The following is a 24,097-nucleotide window of genomic DNA, read 5'->3' on the forward strand; positions in this document are numbered from 1 at the left end:
ATATGGCTCCAGTTGCAATTTGTCTATCGGCCAAGTTTGCAGCCTCGAAAGAGAAAGTTGCATCATGTTCAAGACTGTTTATGAGTGGACCCACACACCCATTGAAGGACACAGGTCACATGTTGGTGGCCTCGGGATGAACTGTCACCACGCCTTCTGATGTTAATATTTGTTGTGTATATCTGTTATATTTTCTAATGCACCTTTTCTCTATGCATATGATCTATGGCACTCAGGTGTACTGAAATAATAGCTTGCTGCTGAGCTTTCTTTACATGTTAAAATAAAGAAAGAGAAACATAATGCTCGCCTCCACGTCTTTAATAGAATTAAGACTTTCTAGAAAGTTATTATGGAAAATCTTTATTCTCCATTTCCCAAGCTTTCAAGAATAGGTTGAATGGAAACAAAAACACATTGGGCCTCCATACCGTGTTCCAGCACCGGGTTCCTTCAATGAGGAATAACCGGATCATTCCAACATTGGAGGACCCAGTAATTCCTCCTTGAAGGAACCAATCCCATTCCCCTTTCAGCCCCCATAGGGCTCAATGGGAATGGGGATGGAGCCAATAACGGGTACGTTAATAACAGGCCCGTTATTAGCTCCTTGGTCCCCTTTCGGGACCCGGAAAGGATGTTTGGTTTAACCAGACGTCTGTTTCGGATCCCGCAAGCGAACCTCGTAATTGCGCATCCCGTAATAAAGGGTGCCAGTACGGGACTGTGAGTGCAAGCCTCGTAATGAGACCCATAGTTATCATAAGGTTACCATCAATTTTCTTTTAATAGGACATGCTTGGACGGTATGGAAGAGGAGGATAGGAATGCTCAATGGGAACATAGAAAGGCATACATTTCTCAAAAGTAGACAAAATTCCAAGTTCAGGAATGGGTTATTTGCTCAGGTCATGAAACAACTATGTACCTAAAATTCCAATAGTTTGGGAAATAAATTGGAGTCACAGACAAAAAAGTATGTGCTGGACATGTTTGCACTTGTAAGGTAATGACTTCTGTGAATATTGCGAAAAGCAATGCACCGCTACATTCCCCCCCGACTCTTCTAGTTAGGAAATCACACACTTTTTGTAATGTTTCACAAAACAAGCAGTACCTTGAGCCAAAAATGGAGCCATGATACACAGGATGTTTATGCTGACCGCCTAACAGACGTAACTAGCATTTGAAAATAAGGAAAATGTGTGTGGTGAAGAATGGCAAGCATACATTTTCAGAAAGAGCACATGCAGACCTTTCGAAGGACAGGTGACTTGTGCAGGTTACAAAAGCGTACAATGCCTAAAGCAGCAACTAAATCTAGGTCACAATGCAATTTGGGTCTCTGTGGTGTCGCAGCCACCAAAGAAAACAGGGAAACCCATACATTTCTGAAAAGAAGACACCTTCAGAAATCCACAGAGGTCTGACTTGTGCGAATCGCCCTCAAATGTATTACCTAAAAGGCCTGGCAATGTCCAAAATGTAGGGAAAAAAACAGTTTTCAGACATTTGGCCCCAGGAAACAACCGAAACATGCTGACAACAACACAGGATAAACCAATGGTATACCAAAAGCCCTGGGGAAGAATGAATTTGGCTGTGTGGACAACCCACAGATCAGGGCCTGGAGTGTCGCAGTCACCAAAGAAAACACGGAACCCCATGCATTTCCGAAAAGAAGACACCTAAGGGAAGACACCCATAGGAATCCAAAGAGGTCTGATTTGCGCAAATCACTCTAGAATTGATAATACACTAGGCCCAGCAAAGTCCACATTTTCAGACATTGGCCAACAGGAATCCACTGAAACACACAGGCAACAACACATGTCCTACCTTCCCACGTTTCTACAGGTGTCCAGATGAAAGCAGTACCTCACATGTGTGGGTGCACCGACCTGGGCGCAAAGGGAAAAGGCTAAACCACTGGTACATCAAATTCCCTGGGGAAGACTGTGTTTGGCTTTGTGGGCAACCCACAGATTTGGGCCTCTGTGTCGCAGCCACCAAGGAAAACAGGGAACCGCATGCATTTCTGAAAAGTAGACACCCGCGGGAATCCAACGAGGTCTGACATGCGCAAATCGCCCTAGAATGTTCTTAATCTGTCGGACGAGCGGATCATATCCTTAGGGCCTTGCCTGTAATTGTGAGAATGCTGAATGTTGGGAAAGAGCGAGGAGTGCCTGCTCATGCTCCTTAACACCACATATCCTTAACTCTCCATGAACTGCTTCCACCAAGGAGATCACAGGGCGGTGAGGTGACATTGGACCAATTTTGTGTAATTCGCAACTCAGAGTTGGGGTCAGAGTAGGACATACAGAGGCAGCCTCGGGTGCTTGGGGGACCAAGCAAGCAGGGTTGTTACAACGAAACCGTACTGGCCAATACATGTTTGGATGACCGAGACACTGCTGGGTTGGATTGAGCAGGGTAGGTAAGACGGGACAGTAACCACAGTAGGTGAACTGCCCATCCGTTATTCTTGCCTTTTACCTATGCCAACATGGCCACCACTAGAAATAGGGTGAAGAAAATGCCTATAATATTGGCAGGGCTGAACACAAACCCCTCCCCAAAAAACAACCATCTAACAGAAGTACTCACTCTGAGTGCTCAAAGAGGATTGAGACTACAAGCTGCGAAATATGTCTTTGCAGGTGATGTTTCTGTTTAGTAGCTGCATCCCCTCTCAACATGAAACTATTTGATGAACAAACTGCCGGGATGCCCAGTCACGATTAATGCCTCCGAAATTTGTGACCAGGGGCTGGGAGTTCTTACGCGACTCTCACACACATGAAAAGCCCATGAGCTTAAGAATGAAAAGATAATTCCGGGACATTTAACACTGATCAGTGTTGAGCTAGCTGTCAACGAGCCCCACCCACAGCCCCTTTCAGAGATGGTAGAACGAAGTGATGAGACTTCTTATGAGCTGGCCTACATTAGCCCTGCACAATGGTTGTATATGAAGACCAACAATTTGGGGGAACTCAACCTTTGTAGCAACGTATCAGACTTTTTCGTATGGTTGGATGGGATTGAGGACATCAGGGTACACTTACGACCAGAAAAGCTAGACAAATCCTGTCAGGGGATTTGCCCTATGACACAGACAAAGATCTACACCAATACGCAAATTCCCAGAGTTTCCAAACATTGCAAGATCCGAGCGCTGTGATACCCCAAGGTTTTAATCAACTTTGGGGAGAAGGGGAGGGCATGATTTTGGATGAAAATGGTGTAGTCCCCCATCAGGTGAACTTTAGGTTCAAAAGGGGGAAACTCCCCATCTCAAAATAGCAGAAAGTTCCACCTAGCCTGCAAATCATAACTCCCAACCCAGTTATTTTAAAGGGGCAATCACTGCAATACCCGGGTCTAATGCCTGGGTGGACCTGGAAATTCTGATAGGCTTCCAAGCACTATGAACAGAAGCACAATACCAAATCTAAATTTCACCACTCCAGGTATCTGCGTGCTAGTAAAAGCAACATGCCCCGACCAGATGAAGATTCCACGAGGAGGACAGTAAAGAACCATAGGAATTTTATAATTTCGAATATTGAGCCCTCATCAGGGTACGAACAAAAAGATCACCTTAAGGAATAAGGTGTTGGCATTGCTGCGCTTGAAGACTAACCCAGGTGCTGTGCGTATGTCTGACCCTGAGGTTATCAGAAGGATCAAGATGGATGAATGGTGCACTCAGAAGAATATGTACTGCATTTTAGTGGAATGTGGTAGAAGCAATTTACCACCCTACCTGGCCCTCTGTGTTGACCTTGCTGTTTTTTTCTTATTTTATGTTGTGTATGTTGTTGTTGGTTGCGCCCAGATGCCTGTGGGCTTTGGCGCCATATAAATAAATAAATACATAAATAAATAGATGTGTTACCCACAAGGCCCGGAAAATTTCAAAATGTAGGGCAACATTTTTTTGCAGACATTTGCCACCAGGAAAACACCAGCAATAACACATGTCCTTCCTTCCTACATTCCCTCAGGTCTCCCAATGAAAACGTTACCTCACATGTGTGGGTGCACTTATCTGGGCACAAAGGGAAAAGGCTAAACCACTGGTACACCAAACGCCCTGGGAAGACTACATTTTTACTGTATTTTGTCTTGCGGACAACCCACTGATTTGGGCATGGGATGTTGCACCCACCAAGGAAAGCAGTGAACCCCATGCACTTCTAATAAGTAGACACCCATGGGAATCCAAAGTGGTCTGACTTGCGCTAATCGCACTAGAATGTATTACCAACAAGGCCCGGCAGAGTCCAAAATGTATGTAAAACAACTTCAGACATTTGCCACCAGGAACCCACCGAAACACGACGACAACACCACATGTCCTACATTCCCACAGGTGTCCCGACAAAAATGGTACTTCAAATTTGTTGGTGCACTGACCTGGGCGCAAAGGTTAAAGGATAAACCACTGGTACACCAAACACCCTGGGAAGACCACATTTTTTCTGCATTTGGTTGTGAGAAATTCGACCACGGGCACAGGGTCTTTGCGCTCGCCTGGTCTTTTTTGAAATTTGTAATGAAATTGAATGATGGGAAATCAACCACCAGAAAATGCGTGGGGCTAATCCGCACACATTTTAAGATGCTCGCCACACAACAAACACATAGTCACGTGTACTCTGGGTGGACACAGCTTACAGGCGCAGTCCTCCTGTCATGTTCAAATGGAATGTGACAGCCACGGGTGCATCAAAGCATCTCAAGAAGAGGGAAGGCAAAACCTTCCTCCTGCCATCGCCATCCTCATTAACTGACAAAGTATCCATGGATCCGCCCTACTCTTTGTCCGAACTGCTGGTGGCAGCGCATACTGATGAGAAGTTAATTGAAGCAGGCCTGCGAGCGGCCTGGTCGGAGGACTGACAAAGGGCAGGATACCCAACATCCTTTTGATATACATATGTGTCAACCTAAAGTCAGCCCCTGCCTCTTAGTTTCAAGTGCAGTGAAATGTCATACCTGGGAAAACAGTTTACAGTGGTCATCTCCACAGGGGACCCCATTCAGGAAGGTATGAGAATGTGGTTTGTGGGTGACCATAAGTCTGGTCTGACAGCCACTTCAAGGGAGACCTGCTGCTTTTAATCAGCAACCACTGACAGCTCAATTAACCAGCGAGACACATTGATCTACAACAGAGAAGATGTGTGAGACTTAGTAGTACATGCTGTCACCCCTTTACCTTTCCTGTTGCAAAAAGTTATTACCTCACACATAACAGAAGATTTTGGGTGGTGTAAAGACTGGAGGGGGGTGGGGTCTGTACTTATGCAGTCTATATGGTAGAGAGGCACAGAGGACCCCAGCCAAGATTCTCTATTGTTGGTAGCAATGGACGAGCAATCAGGGCCTAGCTTCTCAGGAGGTGATGCGGGCTGGTTTTTAAGTACAGTGTAGTCCCCAAGCACCCACAAAGGAATGTCCGTACACTGCATTAGTTAAGACACAGTCTTTATATAATTAATATTCAAGGTTATGTACAATATCACAATAACTCACTTTGTTATCTATAATGGCAATTCTATACAGTTCTACGTGGTACCACAATTACTATTTGATCTCTTTAAAGTGCATCAACTGTACGATTAAATGTCACACAAATCAGTTTGTAAAGGAAACCAACAATAGATATAAGAAGAAAGCAGTTTGTTAAAAAAAAAATGGCAGAATAGTGCCCTGTTTACATAGACACAGTTCTGTGTGGAGATCCCCCACCTGGGCAACCTGTAGAATAAAGATATATCACAAACCCAGTCCATATATTGTTCACAAGAGTCTTTCCAATAGTTCAGCAACCCCAAAGTACCTGGCGGTGTAGCGTTCCTCGTCAGGAAATCGGCAGCCCTTCTTGAGTGCCCTCCCTTTAAGGCAGCCATCACGGGTCTCCAAATGTCCAGCGAAGGACAGGGTGAAATACGGCGGTGAAGTGGCAGCTTCTTTCCTAGCGGTGCTCGTCGACGGGGAAGCGTAAACGTCCTGCAAGGAAGAGGCATGCGGGGCACCTCAATGTCGATATTTCTGGACCGCAACGAGTTTGAAGAACTGTGGCCCAGCAAGAGCGTCGAGCCGTCGGCATCTCTGTGGTCTTTGGGTGGCGGGAAACCCACCGGCGGATGCTCCTCGGCACGTCGAGAGGCTGGCCTTTTCCGCCGGGATAAGGCAGGCGGCGGTGTGGACGAGCGCATCTGTGAATCGAAAGTTCTTAGGCAACGGGAGCACGGCGGCTCCGGTCGGCAACGGCAGCGATGGTGGCGGACAACAGTCCGGGCGCTTCTCTTTGGGATTCCGTGGCAGTCACTGTCTCCGGCCGGCAGCATATCGTAGGTCTGTCTACCAGGGAGCTTTGGCAAAGATCAGCTGGTGCACAATGGTCCCTCGTAGCTCGGGAAGAGGGCACCTTACCAGGTCCTCTCTGGATCAGTCCTTGGAGACACAGCAGCTTTCAGATTGATGAAGAAGGGCAACAGCAATTCTTCTCTTCCAGCATGGCTTCAAGGTCAAGCTTCAGTTTCACTCCAGTTATTCTTTGTAGTTGGACTTCAGCTTCTGGACACGATTCCTGGCAGTGAGAGGTCCCAAGATATACTGTTGATCTCCCATTCATTCTGCTCGGTCACACTCAGGCAGCCAATCACTTCGAAGGGCATTCAGCAGTCAGCCAATCAGGCACACAGTGCATTCAGGCCAGTCTTCTCCATCTAGACACTCACAACACAGAATGTGGATTCGGACAAGTACCATTCCATTCAACACTACATACTGCATTCATTCCAGTTTCGGGCAGGGCTGTCTCAGTCATTGTGTCAAACACTAGATACCAGACATCCACAACAAGAAGTGTAGATTCGTCACACACTCGATTCACCCAGGTCCCACCCACAGGTTTACCCACAACATACGGTCTATGGGAAGGCTCCAGCCAGTCTGGTCGGCACTTCCCCACACTACCACATATGGAACTTCCACTCAACAGCCAGTCAGGGGGAAGGGACAGAGTCAGGGCTTCCTGGGACTTCGGGAAGATCAAGGTAACAGGCGATGGAAGGCAAGAGGCCACATGGGCCATTTTGTCTCCATCAGGAATCTACCAATTCCAATGATAGGGCCTGGGCATCCCAAAATGGAGGACGCTCAGGGCACCCATCAATGCAGCACGGAGCTGCCACCAGCCCGTACCCTGCTCTGTGGGTCACACACAGGTGCCCAAAAACATACAATAGGGGCACAGGGTTGTACCCCCACCCATGTGTGCCATAAGGGTATCCCATGGGTCTGTACACTGAACCAAAGGAGAGAGCTGCACCTCCAGGAGTCCCACATGAACTCCTGCACGGAAATCACGACAGAACACACAATAAAAAGCAATAAAGGACAAGGATACGGAGGCCCTGTACCTCTGATGCATTTCCAGCATCACAGTGGGGAACCAGGATTGGTTCATTAAGGTAGGCTTATGCTACACCTATCAATGGAGCCCATTTGGCTTTAAAAGAGATTTGAGCCAGCACCTCTTTTGGCAGATCATCCGACGACTTTGAAACGAGTAAGAAGAAGGACGCATTTGGACCCTGACTGAAGGTACAGTCTGCCTTACAGCTTCCACCAGTGAAGGAAGGCCAGGATTTCCAAGAGGAATGCAAGATCCCTCCCCTAAACATCTCCCAGAGAACAGATGAAGATAAACTCATAGGACCTGTCCAGCAGCTCCAGAACTGTACCCAGCCAGCACACAGCGCGCCTTGCTAGGTTCTGCCAACAAGCTTCCTAGGTGGGAAGTGCCAGAGATTCTCTGAATAAAGGACAAGGCTGTTGCCTGCAAACACTCTCCTCAACTTTGGGTCATCTGCCTTAAAGGATGACACAAGCCCAGCGAAGAAGCTAGGAGGTGTGCCATGAAAGGCTTCAACCAGCGTCCAACTTATAAGGACATTTTTGAGGCAGTCAAGCCGTCGAACCGCAACCGGCTGCACTACTAACTGTCGGCACGCTGCAGTCACCAAAGCAGTACGAGATGCCTCGACTAGCATTACAGATCTGCCAACCAGCACAGAGACAACAATTCTTGATAGAGCCCCTGTGTAGGCCAGCCTGCAGCTGTCCATCCTTCCTCGCTTGCCGAACTGCCTGCCGCCTGAAACCCGTAGCTGTCTGCCGTCTTGAACTCTGTTGAAGGTGCTGCAGGCGTCCTGGAACCGATTCGACCCTGTCGAGCATCCAAATCATCCCAAGCACCAGGTACATTCTTGTGCTGTCCCCCGGGTCCTTCTCTGAAGGGCCCTAGTGACATTTACAACCCCTTTCTCCCATGGTGCTGACACCAAATAACCTTGAACAGTTACGACTGATTGCTTTACTGACTCTCCTCCTGTCAGTATCCAGAGTGCATCTCTTTCCTTCCTGAAACTGTCTGTCCTCTGTGTTCCTTTACAGAGTGTGTTGTACTTTGAAGTGTGCTAGAAATGTCTGTTGTGATAATAATAAATTAGATGTTTTTATACAACCTCGACTGGACAGTCCCTTTTATCATTGGGTAATAATTGTATTTTCGCTGTGTTGCAACTAACCAACAATCCACGACCTTGCAGAGATAAGCCTGCCATTCTGTCCAAATTTCCAAAATTGGACAGTTCATAATTTACTTGTGTTTCCAATCTGTTCGGATCCCTTCTGGTGTACTACAGGTGTGGGGCTGATTGATGGTTTTGAAACCGATATTCATCTCTGCACCACTGGTGCCTTGGAAGTTGATTTGTCAAATTGGTGCCAAACGGTCGGATCAGTTGGAGCCTTGCGCACAGCTTAGTCACCCAACGATAAAAGTACTGTTGCAGGCAAGGTTTAGTTACTGCTAGGTATTAGTAATAGTCATGGATCTTGACATGAAGACTCTAAAAGGCGTTACCAAGGATTTCCTGCGCGTCTTATGTCAAGAGAGGGGAATTTCCCAAAGGACTAATGTTAATAAACCTGAGTTGCTGATCAGCCTCAAAGCATGGGTAGAAGCGAGGCCGGTTGGGGAGAAGACCCAAAGGGATGGGGTAAGCCCCATGTACCCGAACGAACAAGAGTTTATGGAGGTGGAAAATGATGAGGACGACCGCATGAGCAGTGTTTCTCGCCAATCATCCTGACGGGGGGTGGGAGGGGCAAATGTGGTTTCTCAACACTCAAGCTGCCTAGTGAGGACCGGGGCTAATGCGGCCTCCTGCATGTCCCAGGCCTCAGCACAGTCTCTAAACGGCCCAGTAATTGTTCCAGCTGATAATGGGGTAGCGACTAGAAAGCTGCTGCTCAAGGAGAAGAGACTAGTGCTAGAGGATTGAAACAGCGGGACCAGGTGTCATGATCCCATTACGGACCCAGCACGGTTGGGCCCAGGGGAGAAGTATTTTCCCCCATGATAGACTAGGGAGGTAGTGGACAGGTATGGCGGCTGGCTGGTGTGAGCGTGTAGGACGGAATAAGGCTGCAATCTGCACCAGTGTACCTATCACAGGAGGGGAACGCCCGGCATGTGCAAAGGAGCGCTGAGCACGTGCATGGAAACAACACCCCTGGCAGTCTAACACTGACTGGGTGTGGCCCAAGGCTATAAAACCACACCCCGGACCGCACCCTCTGCTTAGCGTTTTTTCTGCTCTTGCGAGAGCAGTGTCTCGCTTACCGCTCCTGCTCTCAGAACATCAGTGAGCGACTTTACATGGATGGGAAGTAGTGGAAACTTTGGGGGTCATTACGAGGTTGTAGGAAATGGAAAAACGATGCCGGTAAAGGATTACTGGCATCGCATAGCGCTCCGGCTATTCCGACCTAAGACCCCACTATTAGAGGCACCATTAATAACGGTGCCTCTAATAGGGGCATGGGTGCAGGCACGCGGTCCATCATACAGGCAATCCGCTAATGGGAGGAAATCGCAAGTCAGGCGGACAAGCAAATACTGGCATCATGAAGGCGCTAATAGGGTATACAAGCATGCCGGTAATACCGACATCGTGAACCAACTGTAAAATGCTATGTGCAGTGTTCCCAACTGCCACAGGTGCACACAATCAGCACAGGTGGAGGCAATGGAGTCTGGACCAGTACAAAAGGACCACACCCACACACCACACCCCTTCCCACACCAAGATGATTTCAATAGTATCAATATTGGAGTTAGAGGACATGCTTGCATTGCTACACCAGCAACAACAACAACAACAACAGCAGGCACCACAGAGGAGACGCAGGAGGAGAAGGAGGGTGAGACAGGCCCATCATGTCCCACCAGTTCAGCCAGCGGTACCACGCAGGCAGCCCCCAATCCCTCGCATCAGAGCCAGTCCTTTCAACCTAACCCCGGAGCAGATCCACACCCTGTACCGTCTGGACCGGGACACCATCACCACCATCGTGGACATGATACACAACATTTTCAGCCTCATTGAAATATGCACCGCCATCCCCCCTCTACTGAAGGTAGTGTCGGTGCTCCACTTCCTTGCCACAGGCATCTACCAGCACACAGTGGTGCACATGCATGACATATCACAACCCTTATTTTTTCGCATTCTGAACCAAGTGCTGGATGCCCTCCTCAAGCACACAAGGGACTACATATCCATACCAAAGACTCCCCAGGAGATTTTTGATACAAAAGTTGGCTTCCATGCACTGGTAGGCATGCCAAATTGTATAGGTGCCCTCGACTGCACCCACGTGGAGTTGGTGGACCCGCATGCCATGGAGTTGGTGTACCGCAACCGCAAGCAATACCACTCCATCAATGTGCAGATGGTATGCGACGCCAGCAAGATCATCATACATTGCTGTGCTCGATATAGCGGATCAACTCATGACTCCGCGCTACCACGCTTCATGGAGCGACATGCTGGACGACGTGTCTGGCTGCTTGGTAAGTTGCATGACAGGCACATGGCACTGAAATGGGAGGAGAGATGCACACAACACCAAGGAGTCATTGTTGATGTGACAGCACGATGTGCACATCACTAAACACTGTGCCCCAAAGCATCCCAAACAGAACATGACACCCAAATCCCATAGGAATGAAGTAGGGCCGACATGTATCACAACATGACAAACAGTAAATCACCCCACATCCCACAACACGTGCACCACTCATCGGCGGACCTCACCCTCCGTAACACCATCCAGCAACATGCAGTGCATATGCACTATGTTGCTGTCTCCAGCAAATCACCACACAGGACAAGCATCCATGGGAGTGCATTGAACAGAACCACCAAGGGAATCCACTGTCTGTCACAGGGCCGCCACAACCACAGGAATGCTGCATGTCACCATGGGAAAAATCAGCGCTGAATGCCTAATACTGCAGATCCTACTGCCAATGCTCCAAGTCAGAAAATCATACAGAGCGCAACACATCACAAATTTGACACGAACACAGCTGTATGCGTACACAATGCATGACCAACAAGACGGCAGTGCACACCGTGTATCATCTTGAAGATGCAACCCACGCCATTATTCCATGGCACAGGACACATTGAGGGCCTAAAAATGGCGTGCATACAACCAGGGACATGTGCATGTGACCAACGATAATCTGCAGGCATGTGTGACCAGTACAGCTGTCGATCATTAATCTGACATATTGTCATGACCCTGGCCCCTAGCCATAACTGGCAAGTCAGCCTTCCAGTTAGGGCCAGGTCAAAGGTCTTAAAACCTCATCCAAGACTCTCTTGCAGTCAGTCCTGGCGCCTTTGGCGCCAGGCTCATAACCATCATGAAGACCAACATTAGAATGGGACTATTTACTTGGGACTATTTAACCTGGGGAGCCAGCATGGAGGCGCACACACATAGCGCAGTTGCAAGGAACTGAGCTATGCGGGCTAGTCTTTTGGCTGTGGCAGGCCCGGGACTACTTTACCTGGACTACTATGGGTGTGGCAGGTCTGGGACTATTTTACCTGGAGTACTTTACCTGAGGCTATTTAAACCGCACCCAAACCAGCAGAACGTGCTTTGCGTTATTCTGCTGTGGGCAGTGTAACGCTCACCGTGTCCAGTTCTTTGATGCCAGTTTACCTGAAACCAAGGACCTGCAGAGAGAGAAAGAACACTACGAGACTTACCTGGAACAGTATCCTGTCTTCAATCCATCGCTGACTTCAGTTCCACTCACCTGAAGGTACAAACTCCATCATCCGGCACTGCATGCATCCTGGAATACCATAACCTGGAAAGAGGAGAAAGGAAGACAGCATTAGTAAGCGTTTACTCACATTTCCTCCCGAATGAAAAAAGCCAATTCTTAACTGGGTAGTCATCTCCTGGTCAGTATCATTGCTGGAACATTACGGCGCTCGGCGAGGAACATCGCAACCTGCAAAGAGAGAAAAGACAGGTTAGCAATATAAAAGGCAAAACAGCACCGCGCATCACGCATTACTCACCAGACAGCATCGCGCACTCTGCGCTTTCGCCTACCGGCCCATGCTCATCTTCAAACTGCATGACAACACCAAAATACCTTTCCATATCTAAAAGGAAAGAAGCAAGACATTATTATTCGAACTAAGAGGAACATAAGAACTGCATATAAAGACTGTAAAGCAGCCAACCTATGGAGTTGCAGCAGGCCTGGATTCCCACAGGGGGGCTTGCACCATTGAAGTAACTTGGTCGCTGCTCACCCCCCACATCTACGCGCCCCTGTCACGAGGAACAGGACGGAGAATCCACCGGAGAATCCACCTTTTACAATATTAAGACCCACCTTTTACCAGAGGCCTTCCCAAGGGACGGGGAGAGGGTTCGAGAGTGCAAATCATCCAACCAGGGCTGGGTGGCGTCTCCGTGGATACCAGGTGAGCGTAACACATATACCTTTTTTTGTTTCCCATGCAGGTGACAGTGGCTATCCCTTAAAAGCCGTTGCTCCTCACCCTTGTCCGAAACCCGCAGAACAGGCACAAGGAGGACTACAATCAATCCCATACCCGTACCCGTGTGGTCATTGAGCAGACAATTGGCCTGTTGAAGGCACGGTTTCGCTGCCTTAGCCGGTCTGGTGGGGCACTCCTCTACAGGCATGAGAAAGTGGCCAAGATCATCATGGCATGTGTCATGCTGCACAACATCTGTATCCGACGGAACATGCCCCTGCCCCCTGACATTGAACTGCTACCACCTGGTGATGATGAAGGGGATGAAGATGTGGCTGCACATCATCGCGGTGCCGATGCACAGGAGGGACATGCTGTGCGTCAGTCAGTGATTGCACATGGCTGCAGAGGGTGACATGATAGTTGGAAAGAGGGCACTGGGTGTGGGGGTACATGTACACTATGCACTGTATATGAATAAATGACACATGCGCAATGATTAATGTCCACTCAAGTCTTTTTTTCACACAACGGTTGTATCGAAATGTACAATGAAGATGAAAGTGTACTAACCCTCCACCACCCTCACCCCCTCCACAACTCCCCCACACATGCTCAACCCCTCACCCTCACCCCACAACTCCCCCACACACCCTCACCCCCTCCCCCTCCTCCCACAACACCCCAAACATGTCCCAACAAGTGTCAATTGCCTTCATCAGACGGGCCAGTCTACTTCCTGCCACTCCCTGCACCTGGTGACGGCATGTCAGGGCGGCGCAGGGTGCGTGACAATCCTGCGTAGTGGGTGTGATGCTGGAAATGCATCAGAGGGACAGGGCCTCTGAATCCTTGTCCTTTACTGCTTTTTATCGTGTGTTCTGTCGTGCTTTCTGCCCAGGAGTCCATGTGGGACTTCTGGCAGTGCAGCTCTCCTTTGGTTTGGTGAACAGACCCATGGGATACCCTTATGGCACCCATGGGTAGGGGTACAACCCTGTGCCCCTAGTGTATGTTTTTGGGCACCTGTGGGTGGCCCACAGAGCAGGGTATGGGCTGGTGGCAGCTCCATGCTGAATTTGACAGGTGCTCTGGGTGTCCTCCATTTTGGGATACCCAGGCCCTGCCATTGGGATCAGTTGATTCCTGATAGGAAACAAGATGGCCCCTGTGGCCTCTTGCTTTCTATTGCCTGTTACCTTGTCTTCCCAAAGTCCTGGGAAGCCCTGACTCTGTCCCTTCCCCCTGACTGGCTGTTGGGTGGAAGTTCCATGTATGGTGTTGTTGTGAAGGCCCAGCTAGACTGACTGGAGCCTTCCCAGTGACTGTATGTTGTGGGTACCTCCTGTGGGTGGGACCTGGGTGAATGGAGTGTGTGACCAATATACACTCCTTGTTGTGGTTGTCTGGTTTCTGGCATAAGAGACAAAGACAGACAGCCCTGCCCGAAACTGGCCTGAATGCAGTGTGTAGTGTTGAATGGCTGGGTACTTGTCCCAATCCACATTCCTTGTTTTGAGTGTCTGAAAGGGAGGAGTGTGGCCTGAATGCACTGTGTGCCTGATTGGCTGACTGACTGCATGAATGCCCTTCTGTATGATTGGCTGCTGAGTGTGTGCCAGCAGTGTGGATGAGAGACAGAATAGTATATCTGGGGACCTCTCACCACTGGTAATTGTTCAGAAGCGTTCTGGGGCTGAGTCTCCACTCTAAGAGTAACTGGAACTGCTGATCCTCGACGTCCAGCTGGAAGAAGAAGACTTGCTGCTGCATTTTGCTTCGACCGATCCGAAGGCTGCCGAAATCGTCGAAGACTGACCAGAGAGAGGACCTGGTAAGGCGCCCTCTTCCCGTGCTCCGAGGGACCATCGAGCACCGATCCATCTTCGTCGAAGCGCCCTGGAAGACAGACCCTCGAAAGGCTGCCGACCCGAGACGGGACCACCGAGGAGATCGAAGTGAAGCACCCGGACATCGCCGCCGTCGAAGTCCATTGCCGTCGACCAGGGTTCGCAGGTTTGTGTAACCGCTGGAGGCCCGTCGAAGTTGTGTTGCCCAGCCGTGGGAACCACTTGACGCCGTGCCGCCGACGACCGGAGCCACCCGCTCCTTTGTCTAAGAACATTCGAATCGAAGGACTCCCTCGTCCGCAACGTTGACCGCTTTATCCTGCCGGAGAAAGTCGAGGACGACCAACGCGCCGAGGAGAAACCTGCCGGTGGGTTTCCCGCCACCCGAAGACCACAAAGACTCGAACGACTCGACGCCCTTGCTGGGCCTCCGTCTCCACAATCTTTGCGGTCCAGAACTATTGTCACCGAGGTGCCCCGCACGCCTCTGCCTTGCAGGACGCCGACGCCCCGACGCCGACGAGCACCGCTCGGACGAAGCTGCCGCCTCATCGACACCGTTTTACCCTGTTTGTCGACGGTCGTTCGACGCCCCGTGTCTCCCGCTTGAAAGGGAAGGCATTCAAGAAGGGCCGTCGATTCCCCGCCGCCGAACGCCGAGTTCCGCGACGCTTCTCGACACCTCTCGACGATCCGCGACTCCCGCTTGAAAGGGGGTCGCTCAAGAAGGATCTGTCAACGCCTCTTCGAAGAACTCTACTCCACCAGGTACATTGGGGGGGTAAAAACATTATAGGAGGGAATAAGACTTGCAGAACAATATATGGACTGGGCTTGTGCTATATCTTTATTTTACAGGTTGCCAAGGTGGGGGGATCTCCACACAGAATTGTGTCTAGTGGTAGGGGCCAGTATTCTGCCTATTGCTCAACCATCTTATTTTCTCTCCTCTCTCTATTGCTGGTTTCACTCTATTGATCTGTGTGACATTGTTACAGTATTGTTGATGCACTTTAATGAGATCTAATACAAAGGGTGGTACCACTTTAGAATTGTATATATTTGCCATTGTTGATTTTCCTAAGTACAAAGTGAGTTATTATGATAATTGTACATAACCTTGAATATTGATTATATAAAGACTGTGTTCTAACCAATACAGTGTGTGGACATTACTTTGTGGGGGCTTGGGGACTACACTGTACTTAAGAACCAGCCTGCATCACCTCCTGAGAAGCTAGGCCTTGATTGCTCGTGCATTGCTACCGTACTAGAGAATCTTGGCTGGGGTCTTCTGTGCCTCTCTTCTACCATATAGAGAGCAGAAGTACAGACACCCCCCACCGGTCCTTTACAGTGGACTTGTCTGTGTGGAGCTCAAGGACGATGGGGTGGCCGCATGCTCCATTTGGGGGCCGGACGCTCAGCCTCCAATGCATCAGCAATGCGGCCGAGGACATGCCGCAGGGCTGTTACCTCCTCGCACAGTCTACTTCTGTGTTTGGCAAAGATCTTGCCCAGAGAGGTGGTGTTTTCACGCCACTCCTGCCTTGCTTGGGCATTGTCACTTACAAATTGTCGCACCAGGGCAGTTAGCTCCTCCTGCCGCTGCACACCCGCCAGTACACCTGTGGAGGTGGAGTGTGCTTGGGTGTCATGTACAATTTCTATCGGCTCCCCTATGGGCCCTTGGTTGAACACCCCCCCAGACTGCTCTGGGGTGGTGGCGTGGTCGGAGTCTACCGATTTGAGTTGTGAGGATGGTGCCGGACTTGGTGTACGAGGCAGTTCAGAGGAGTCGTCCTCCACGGGCACCCACACCTCTTCCTGCGCCTCCTCCTCAGCCAGGGGTACTGTGGCTGCCACCTCCATGAGTGAACTGGACTCTGCTGAGTGTGTAGCTTCAGCTGTGCCCTGTGCCAGTGTGACTGGAGTTGCGGGTTCTGTCTCGACGGCCCTTGGCGGCACCAGTGCCGTGGCATCCGGAGGTGGTTTCCTCTGTGGTGCATGGCGAGCCTTGTGTTGGGCTTTTGAGGTCGAAGGCCTGTTGCCCTCATCCTGGGCCGTCTTCCGGGATGTGGTTGGCTGTGGGGGTGAGTCCCAGACCTCATGGTTATGGTCTGAGCCTGTGGGGGTTGAAGAGAGGGACGGCATGAGTGATGGTTTCAGAAGCATCATGCATACATTTGTATTATTGCTCATCTATACATGAGAGGGTAATAGGCAGTTGAGTTTGGATGATCACGTTGCTTGCTATATGGGTGGGTAATGCAGGCATACGTCGGGGTCACTCATGTTGGGGCTGACGTATGCTATGTAACATGAATATATGTTGTGGCCTGCATGCAGTGTGACTTATGCCATTGACATCTTAGTGTGGTTTGTGTAAGGTATGACATTGCCTTGCTGCAGGCATCTGCATGTGTCTGTGCTGCGTACGTCAACTATGCTGGGAATGTGCGTGTATTGGGCCATGGCTTGCCTCTTTAGGCAGACATATTGGTGGACTATCATCAGACTCTGCCTTACAGTGTTTTCTTAGGACACTCACCTCCGTCCGCTGATGACGTGGTGCCACACTCCATGTCTCCAACACCTTCAATGGCCTCCATGCCGATTTGGCTTGCACATATGTCCTCCCACCGGGACAGCTTTATGGGAGAGCTTGCTCCTCCGCCAGTTGCCATGGCCTGGCTCCTGTTGGCTGAGAGGATGTTACGGACTCGCAGGCGCAAGTCATCCCACCTCTTCCTGCAGTCCTTGGTTGTGCAGGGGGTGTTGCCAACCGCGCTTACTTTTTGCGCCACTAGTGCCCAGATATCCTTCTTTCTGATTATGGCCTCCCTCTTGAGGCTATGGACAAACACGACATCAGCATTTTCTGCCAGGGTCTCCGCAAGCATGGTTAACTCATCTTCATTAAAGCGCTCCTTGTGCTGGCATGATGCGCCCTTTTTCACAGCCTTGGGCATTGTAGTGTTATTGTGGATTGGATTTCACACACAGCAATGTCCTACAGGTCCTGGCTGCTGAGGATGGCAATGGATTGTGTTTTTAAATATGGCTGCCATGCTCTTTCCCATTCCTGTGCGATGACGCTACTTCCGGTTCCGCTTGGTTACTAGTGGTGACCGCTAATGCCGTCTTGCTTCATGCCGGTAGTGCAATCTGCACTTCACTTGATGGCGCTAAGGGCCATTTTCGGGACTTTAGCGGCATGCCGGTAATGTCGTTACCAGCATGGCGGAAAGCTCGTGCCCGCGAGATCCTAATAGTCCTCTATTAGCGGGCTCTGACCTACACGGACATGGTATTTACTCCATGCCAGAAAGGAAAGTTACCTCCAAACTCGGAATGACCCCCTCTGTCTCTGCATTAGTTTTCTTGTTTTTTCCCGAACAGCACCCGGAGTCGACCGGTGGGGCTTCTCATCTTGGACATTGGTTCTTCATCGTCTACTCAACTTGGTTCTTCCTCGCTTCTCTGACTATTGCCGGTCCCGCAGTATCCGAGGACCTGAAAGGCAAAGCAACAGTGTGGGAGATCCCATTCTGTTCTTCGACCGCCTCCCGCCCCAGTGCCTAGTGTGCTCACCTGTGCATTGAGTCCAGCTCCGTTCCTTCAGCATCTCCTGGTGGTGTCGACCATCAGTCGTTCTGCTCCTGTAAAGAAGAAAGACATTGTGAAAGTAAGCCTAGTAGCTGTACAGAACAAGTTTGCAAGCACGGCAAGTTTGACACTCATGCTTAATCAAGACTTACCTGTCACTGTGTTTAATCAAGAGTTACCTGTGAACCGTGGTATCCTGTGTTTCGCAGATGGCTTGGACCACGCACCTTTAGTGAAGTAACTGGAATCCGATACATACCCGAGGACAGCAACCGTAGTTGCAAACATTACGGTGAGCATAACTCGCTTTGGCGCCAGCCAGCTAACCCAGGCTCTGAAGGGGAGGGGCAAGAGGGAAGGCTGTGTGCTTATACTTACCCTGTATTTACCTTTAGGTCACCCTGAACCCTAGAACAATACATCCCAAAGGTCCCTAAACTACCCAGGTCCATCCCGACCTCACAGTCCCCTGGGAGTTAATCCCCAATCAACCAGTGGGGGAAGGAGTGGCTGGAGCAAGCATCTGGGTGAGGACAGCCAGTGAGGGGGCTACACATCGGTACAGACCAGATCAGGAACTCCTGCAGGGCACCAGAGGTAAGCCTGACACAAGGTCACCATAGAGCTGTGCAAGCTGACCTTTGAAGAGAAGAAGGAGGCCAACAGTTCCACCATTAGCAAAAGCAGAAGGAGAGGCTCAAACCAGAGTGCCCAGGATAAGCCCTGGTGACTCATCGCCAAAGAGTTAGTGCAGGCTTATGAAGTGGGGAAGGATATTTTTGACTGGTTTGAAGTGCTCAAGCTGGCTCTCCAGCTACAGGAGGTGGATGAGGTACTGGGGGGTGCAGCCCTGATGAGTTGCTTACCGACACCAGGGACTGATGCAATTCTTCAGTTTACTCCTGAGGAAAGGCCGGTTGATGGGAGCAGGAAAGCAGTCCTACTCGGGAAGTTCTGTAAATCCCCAAAACAATATCTCAAGAGTTTCAGAGAGCTCGGAAAGAAAGGTGGGCTGGCATTTAAAGTGTTCACACACTTGTCGTTGAAATATCTGAGCGGATGGGTGACTGGTAACAAAGTTGGGACATTTACAGAGATGTACAAGTTGATTGCGTGTGAGCATGTATTGAAATATTGTGAGGTTGACCTACATGAGCATCTTGTGGACAAGATTATCAGAGACCCTAGGGAGCTTGCAAAGGCTGCAGACAGGTTTGTGAGTACTGAAGGCTCAGGTGAGCACAACCAAACCGGAAGAGAAATTGGCACACAAAAAAGTAAACAAGGATGGGAAGGACAAGGGTCCAACCCTAGCCTATTCGAAGTCAGGTCCCCAAAGGAACGAAGGGAAATCAAAAAACGCTAGTTCAGCTGTGCACACCAAAAGGAGGAGCACAGGCACCCCTAACACTGGGACACCTGCGCTCCAACCACACAAAGTTGTTTCGTGTATGGAGAAACTGGGCCATAGGAAAGGGGATCCTGCTTGGAAGGGCTTACCCAAGGAAGCCATAGCGAATGTTGGACTCGTGGAAGAGACCATCATTAGTGTGGGCCTCTCAGAGGAGGAATTCCCACTAGGCCAGGGAGTGGCCGAATGTGGATTGGTTACACTGAGTCGGATCAGTACTGGGTCTCCGAAGGGGATCCCAGTTCCCAATAATACTCAATTGTATCTAGAGCATGTGTAAATCAATGGACACAAAACTGCTGCGGTTCGAAACACCGTGGCTGTCACCTGACAGTGGGTACAGGCAGGCCAATATATTGATGGGTCTGATTGTAGCATCAGTGGGTTTGACGAAAAGAGTAAGTGCCCCTTGGCGAAAGTAGAGTTCAGCTGGCGAGGTGAAACAACCCAGCGCTGTGTAGTGGTGACAGACTCCATCCCTGGTCCATGTCTGTTGGGTAATGATCTTCATGATCCTTTACAACTAATTGCGTTATCACAGCCCTGCTGCATGAACAACTAGGATCCCAAAGAGCTACTTTGATTATGCATGTATGTATTTATCACCTCCTTATGCAAAGTTATCAAACCAGTAACCTTAAGCATGTATGTAAGTATTCCCGACCTCACCAAGCCTGCGCCCAGAAGCCTCTGGGTTCGGTGCACTATACAAATGTAAACATAAATAAATATGTTTTGTTTTTTATTTGCATTTGTAAGGTTTCTATCACACCTTCCTTTTAATTTGTAGATCATGGTACTGGTTTTGTTAAACTACCTAGTTATGTTATGTCATGTTATATTATGTCATGCTTCATTATGTCATTTCACATTAATATCTAATGTTGAGTTTGAAACAGCTATAAAGTGGCAAGTAGCACTCCCCAAAACACTCAAATAAATAATACACAGGAGTGCTAGTCAGTCCATGAAAAGGGTGTTAATGCCCAAAGTAGACATGCAAATTAAAGCTCGTAAGCATACTCCACACCACTGTTTGTACCTAACAGCTGGATGCTCTGGTTTATGGTAACACTCAAGGCATAGTATCATACTATAACATATTAAGCGCGACTTACTACATAGAGACACAAGGCTGTTCTCGCCCTTCCAACCCTGTTTGTCGCGCATCCACCTCTGCCTTTCACACAATCTAATGAAGTGCACATTTTCTCACCATAGATGATCATGCATTACTATACTTGGATATCCTACTCCCAAGTACGGCACCACCCTGCGTCACCGAAAAACTACAATAAAGTCTAGTAGGACATACCATTACATCACACAGACTCTGGGCCTCATTGTGAGTTGGGCAGTGCGGCAAAAATGTGCCGCTAATACGGTTACTGGTGCATTACCACGCTGGCCAAATATGAGTTTGGCACTAAGGGGAAGGAAAAACCTGCAACAAGAAGCTGGAGGTACTTCTGCTGCCTTACCATCCAAAATTGGCCAATTAGGCAGTATTACCACTGGCAGTAATACTGGCAAAATCCCCCATGGAGTCCTATGGACTACAACTACCACCACTTCTAATCCGGCAGTATAACCGCCTGGACCAAGTGGCAGTAACAGTAATACAGTATGGTGGTATCTTGGCGGATTTACAACCAAGATACCACCAAGCTTATAATGAGGCTCAAACTCTTTATAATAGCCTTTGTGACATCAATGTGCTAGGGTATTTCAATTTGATTTTACTAGTTTGCCCACTCTATTTCCTCACTTTCTCTTACCAACAACATTGACCTTTTACACATTCTATTCTTGCCTATGACACTCTTGGCTCAGGTTTGGCAGTCACAGAATTAACATTCTGGGATTTCAACTGGGGTACAGACATACCTGGGAAACTCAACAACCAACCCTCCATAATTGCTCAAGCACACTCTCAACCCCCTCATGCAGCCAACATTACATTGTGTACAGACGTACAATTCTCCAAGTCTGCCTTGGAAACACAAATTATAAAAATATTTCAGGACATATCTGCCTCCACCCTTTTTCAGAACTACGGTCCACCTAACGAGACTGATATTCACCCATGATATAACAAACCATGGTGCCCTCACTGCATCCCTCCCTGCATGTGCTTCTGCAATCATGTCTCACTTTCCCATCCTCTTATTTTCTCCTTGGCATTTTTTTTCTCCAGCATTCCAAGGTCTGGATATACCTGGCGTGGGCATTGAGCACCACGATAAGGACAAGCGTAAGACACTGAAAGAAATCACTGAAAGAAATGCTGTGGTAACTTTCCAGAGTCCAAAAAGCAAATTCTAAAACATAAAATGTGCTAGTATAAGAAGAATATTTAAGTGATAAATCATGTTAAGAAAATATGCCATGTTGTATTTGATATGCCCTAGAGACGTACTGTTGGGCAGCTGTCAGCTTGGGAGTCCTAAATAAAAGAAACGCATATGCACTTGTTTAAATGCGGCGGGCCAAAGGTCTTCTGGTAAAATGTAGGAAAAATGGGATAAAGTGGCGAATGGTGAAGTTGGGTTTATTTGTGCATTGCTCTGATCTGCAGGATTAGCTCATTGTAGCTAAATGGCATGTCCTCACCACTATTTCTGGTAATAGGGCTGAGTAGGCTACTTCAGGGTAATCTGTCACCCTCCTCGTGCCTCCCGAATGGTGGCGACCAAAGTGGCGGATGAGTATTACCTTTCCATAAAAACAGACCTACCCATGTGAAAGGCCTACCATGCGACATATTCACTATTGCAGTTGCATTTTAATAACATACGACCATTGGTGGTTGCTTTTTTATTCCTCATTTTTTTCTCACCCCTCAATATGTGGATACATTGTTGTACCTGTGGAGAATTGAGGTCAGGAGAAGCAGTAATGTAACAGCATAGTTGTTGTCTTGTTTGCAAAACAGATAGGTGAAACTTTCAACAAAAATGGCACTTACTTTCGCACCTTGGCGGTGGCACCCAGCCACTCTTCGTGCATGTTGGCCTTGAGGTGTGACTGTACAGCGTTACAAACCCAGTGATGCACTGTACATCAACTGTTTCTCCTTCATTGTAGGTCTCCTGTTTAGGGAGCATTTCTCCATTCTCCAGGGTCAAATAATAGCATAGGACTTCTGCGAAAAGGAATATGTGATTTTATTTATTAAAAATGCGCACATAATCTGCAACACACTTACAAAACCAATATTTAAACTTTCAATAGTATTTCATACTTTACTTTCTAACATAGTATCTTACATATCCTTCATACAATATATCCTTTTGAACCCACCATAATATTTATGATGTAAATGGTGCAATCTTAAGGATGTCAACCTGTGCCACACTAATGATCCCCAATTTGGGTGAAATGTGTATGGGCCTCATTCCGAGTGTGGCAAAGTGGTAAAAAAGTGGCGGTAATAGAATTACCTCCAGTTTTCCCGCCCTGCCAAATTCTGAGTTTGGCCTTGGAGTCGAGAATTTACCTCCAGTAGAATGCCAGAGGGAAACCATCCACCTTAATGATGATAAATCAATAAAATCGGCAGAATTACAGCTGCCGCAATTATTGCGAGTGGTAGTTCTGCCAAAAAAGTCCATGGTGTCCTACAGAGTCATAAGAATGGAGATTTACACCACATACCGCCACTTGCAATGGCATGGTAAACCCACGGTACCAAGTGGCAGTAACCGTATTTTCATTTGGTGGTAGTTCGGCGGTAATTCTGCCGGACTACGGCCAGACTTGGAATGGGGGCCTATGTGTTTGTGTGTTTTATCTTTGTTAGTCTTCGGTTGATAAAACTATTTATAAAATGGCACTCACCTACAAGACAAAGTCATGTCCTGCATGTCCTGAATGAAGCCAAAACGTAAACGTTTCAGTTGATTTGCAAACACATAAAGCATTGATGCGTTGCTCTCGTCTGGAGGTGAACTTCGAGTGATGGCTAATTGTAGCTCTGTGGTGTGTGTGAATTATTAGCTGCAAAGACGGTTCTACTCACAAAGCAGGTAAAATGAGTTTGTTGTTTTTCAAACCCACTGTAATATTAATGATGTATGGTAAGATAAGAGTGTTTAACCAAATTTCACCCTTTTAACATCATAATAATACGTTTTACATTATTCATAGTTGCATGTTGTTTAGAAGTAAAAGTGCAATATGCAATACATAAAACATTCATATTGTATGGGCTAATGGAATAGCCAACTTGTCAACCTCCAGATGTGTCAGCGTAAATATCCCTTCAGTGGTCAGGGATCATGGGAGTTGTAGGCCAAAACATCTGGGGGGAT

The 24,097-nt window shown here is 48.5% G+C and overlaps 1 protein-coding gene across 3 annotated transcripts in view; it reads right to left on the reverse strand.

Moving 5' to 3' along the window:
* The window catches only part of LOC138538019 (coagulation factor XIII B chain-like), a 792,475-nt gene that overhangs the window by 678,052 nt on the left and 90,326 nt on the right, over positions 1 to 24,097 (reverse strand). For all 3 annotated transcript variants that reach the window (XM_069641499.1, XM_069641498.1, XM_069641497.1), the window contains exon 3: positions 22,753 to 22,929. In XM_069641499.1, coding sequence (XP_069497600.1) covers positions 22,753 to 22,929 — 177 coding nt within the window. The remainder of the gene's footprint in view (positions 1 to 22,752; positions 22,930 to 24,097) is intronic.

The sequence above is a fragment of the Ambystoma mexicanum genome, chromosome 1q, assembly GCF_040938575.1.
Source record: "Ambystoma mexicanum isolate Mex_15411 chromosome 1q, UKY_AmexF1_1, whole genome shotgun sequence".
NCBI lineage: Eukaryota > Metazoa > Chordata > Amphibia > Caudata > Ambystomatidae > Ambystoma > Ambystoma mexicanum.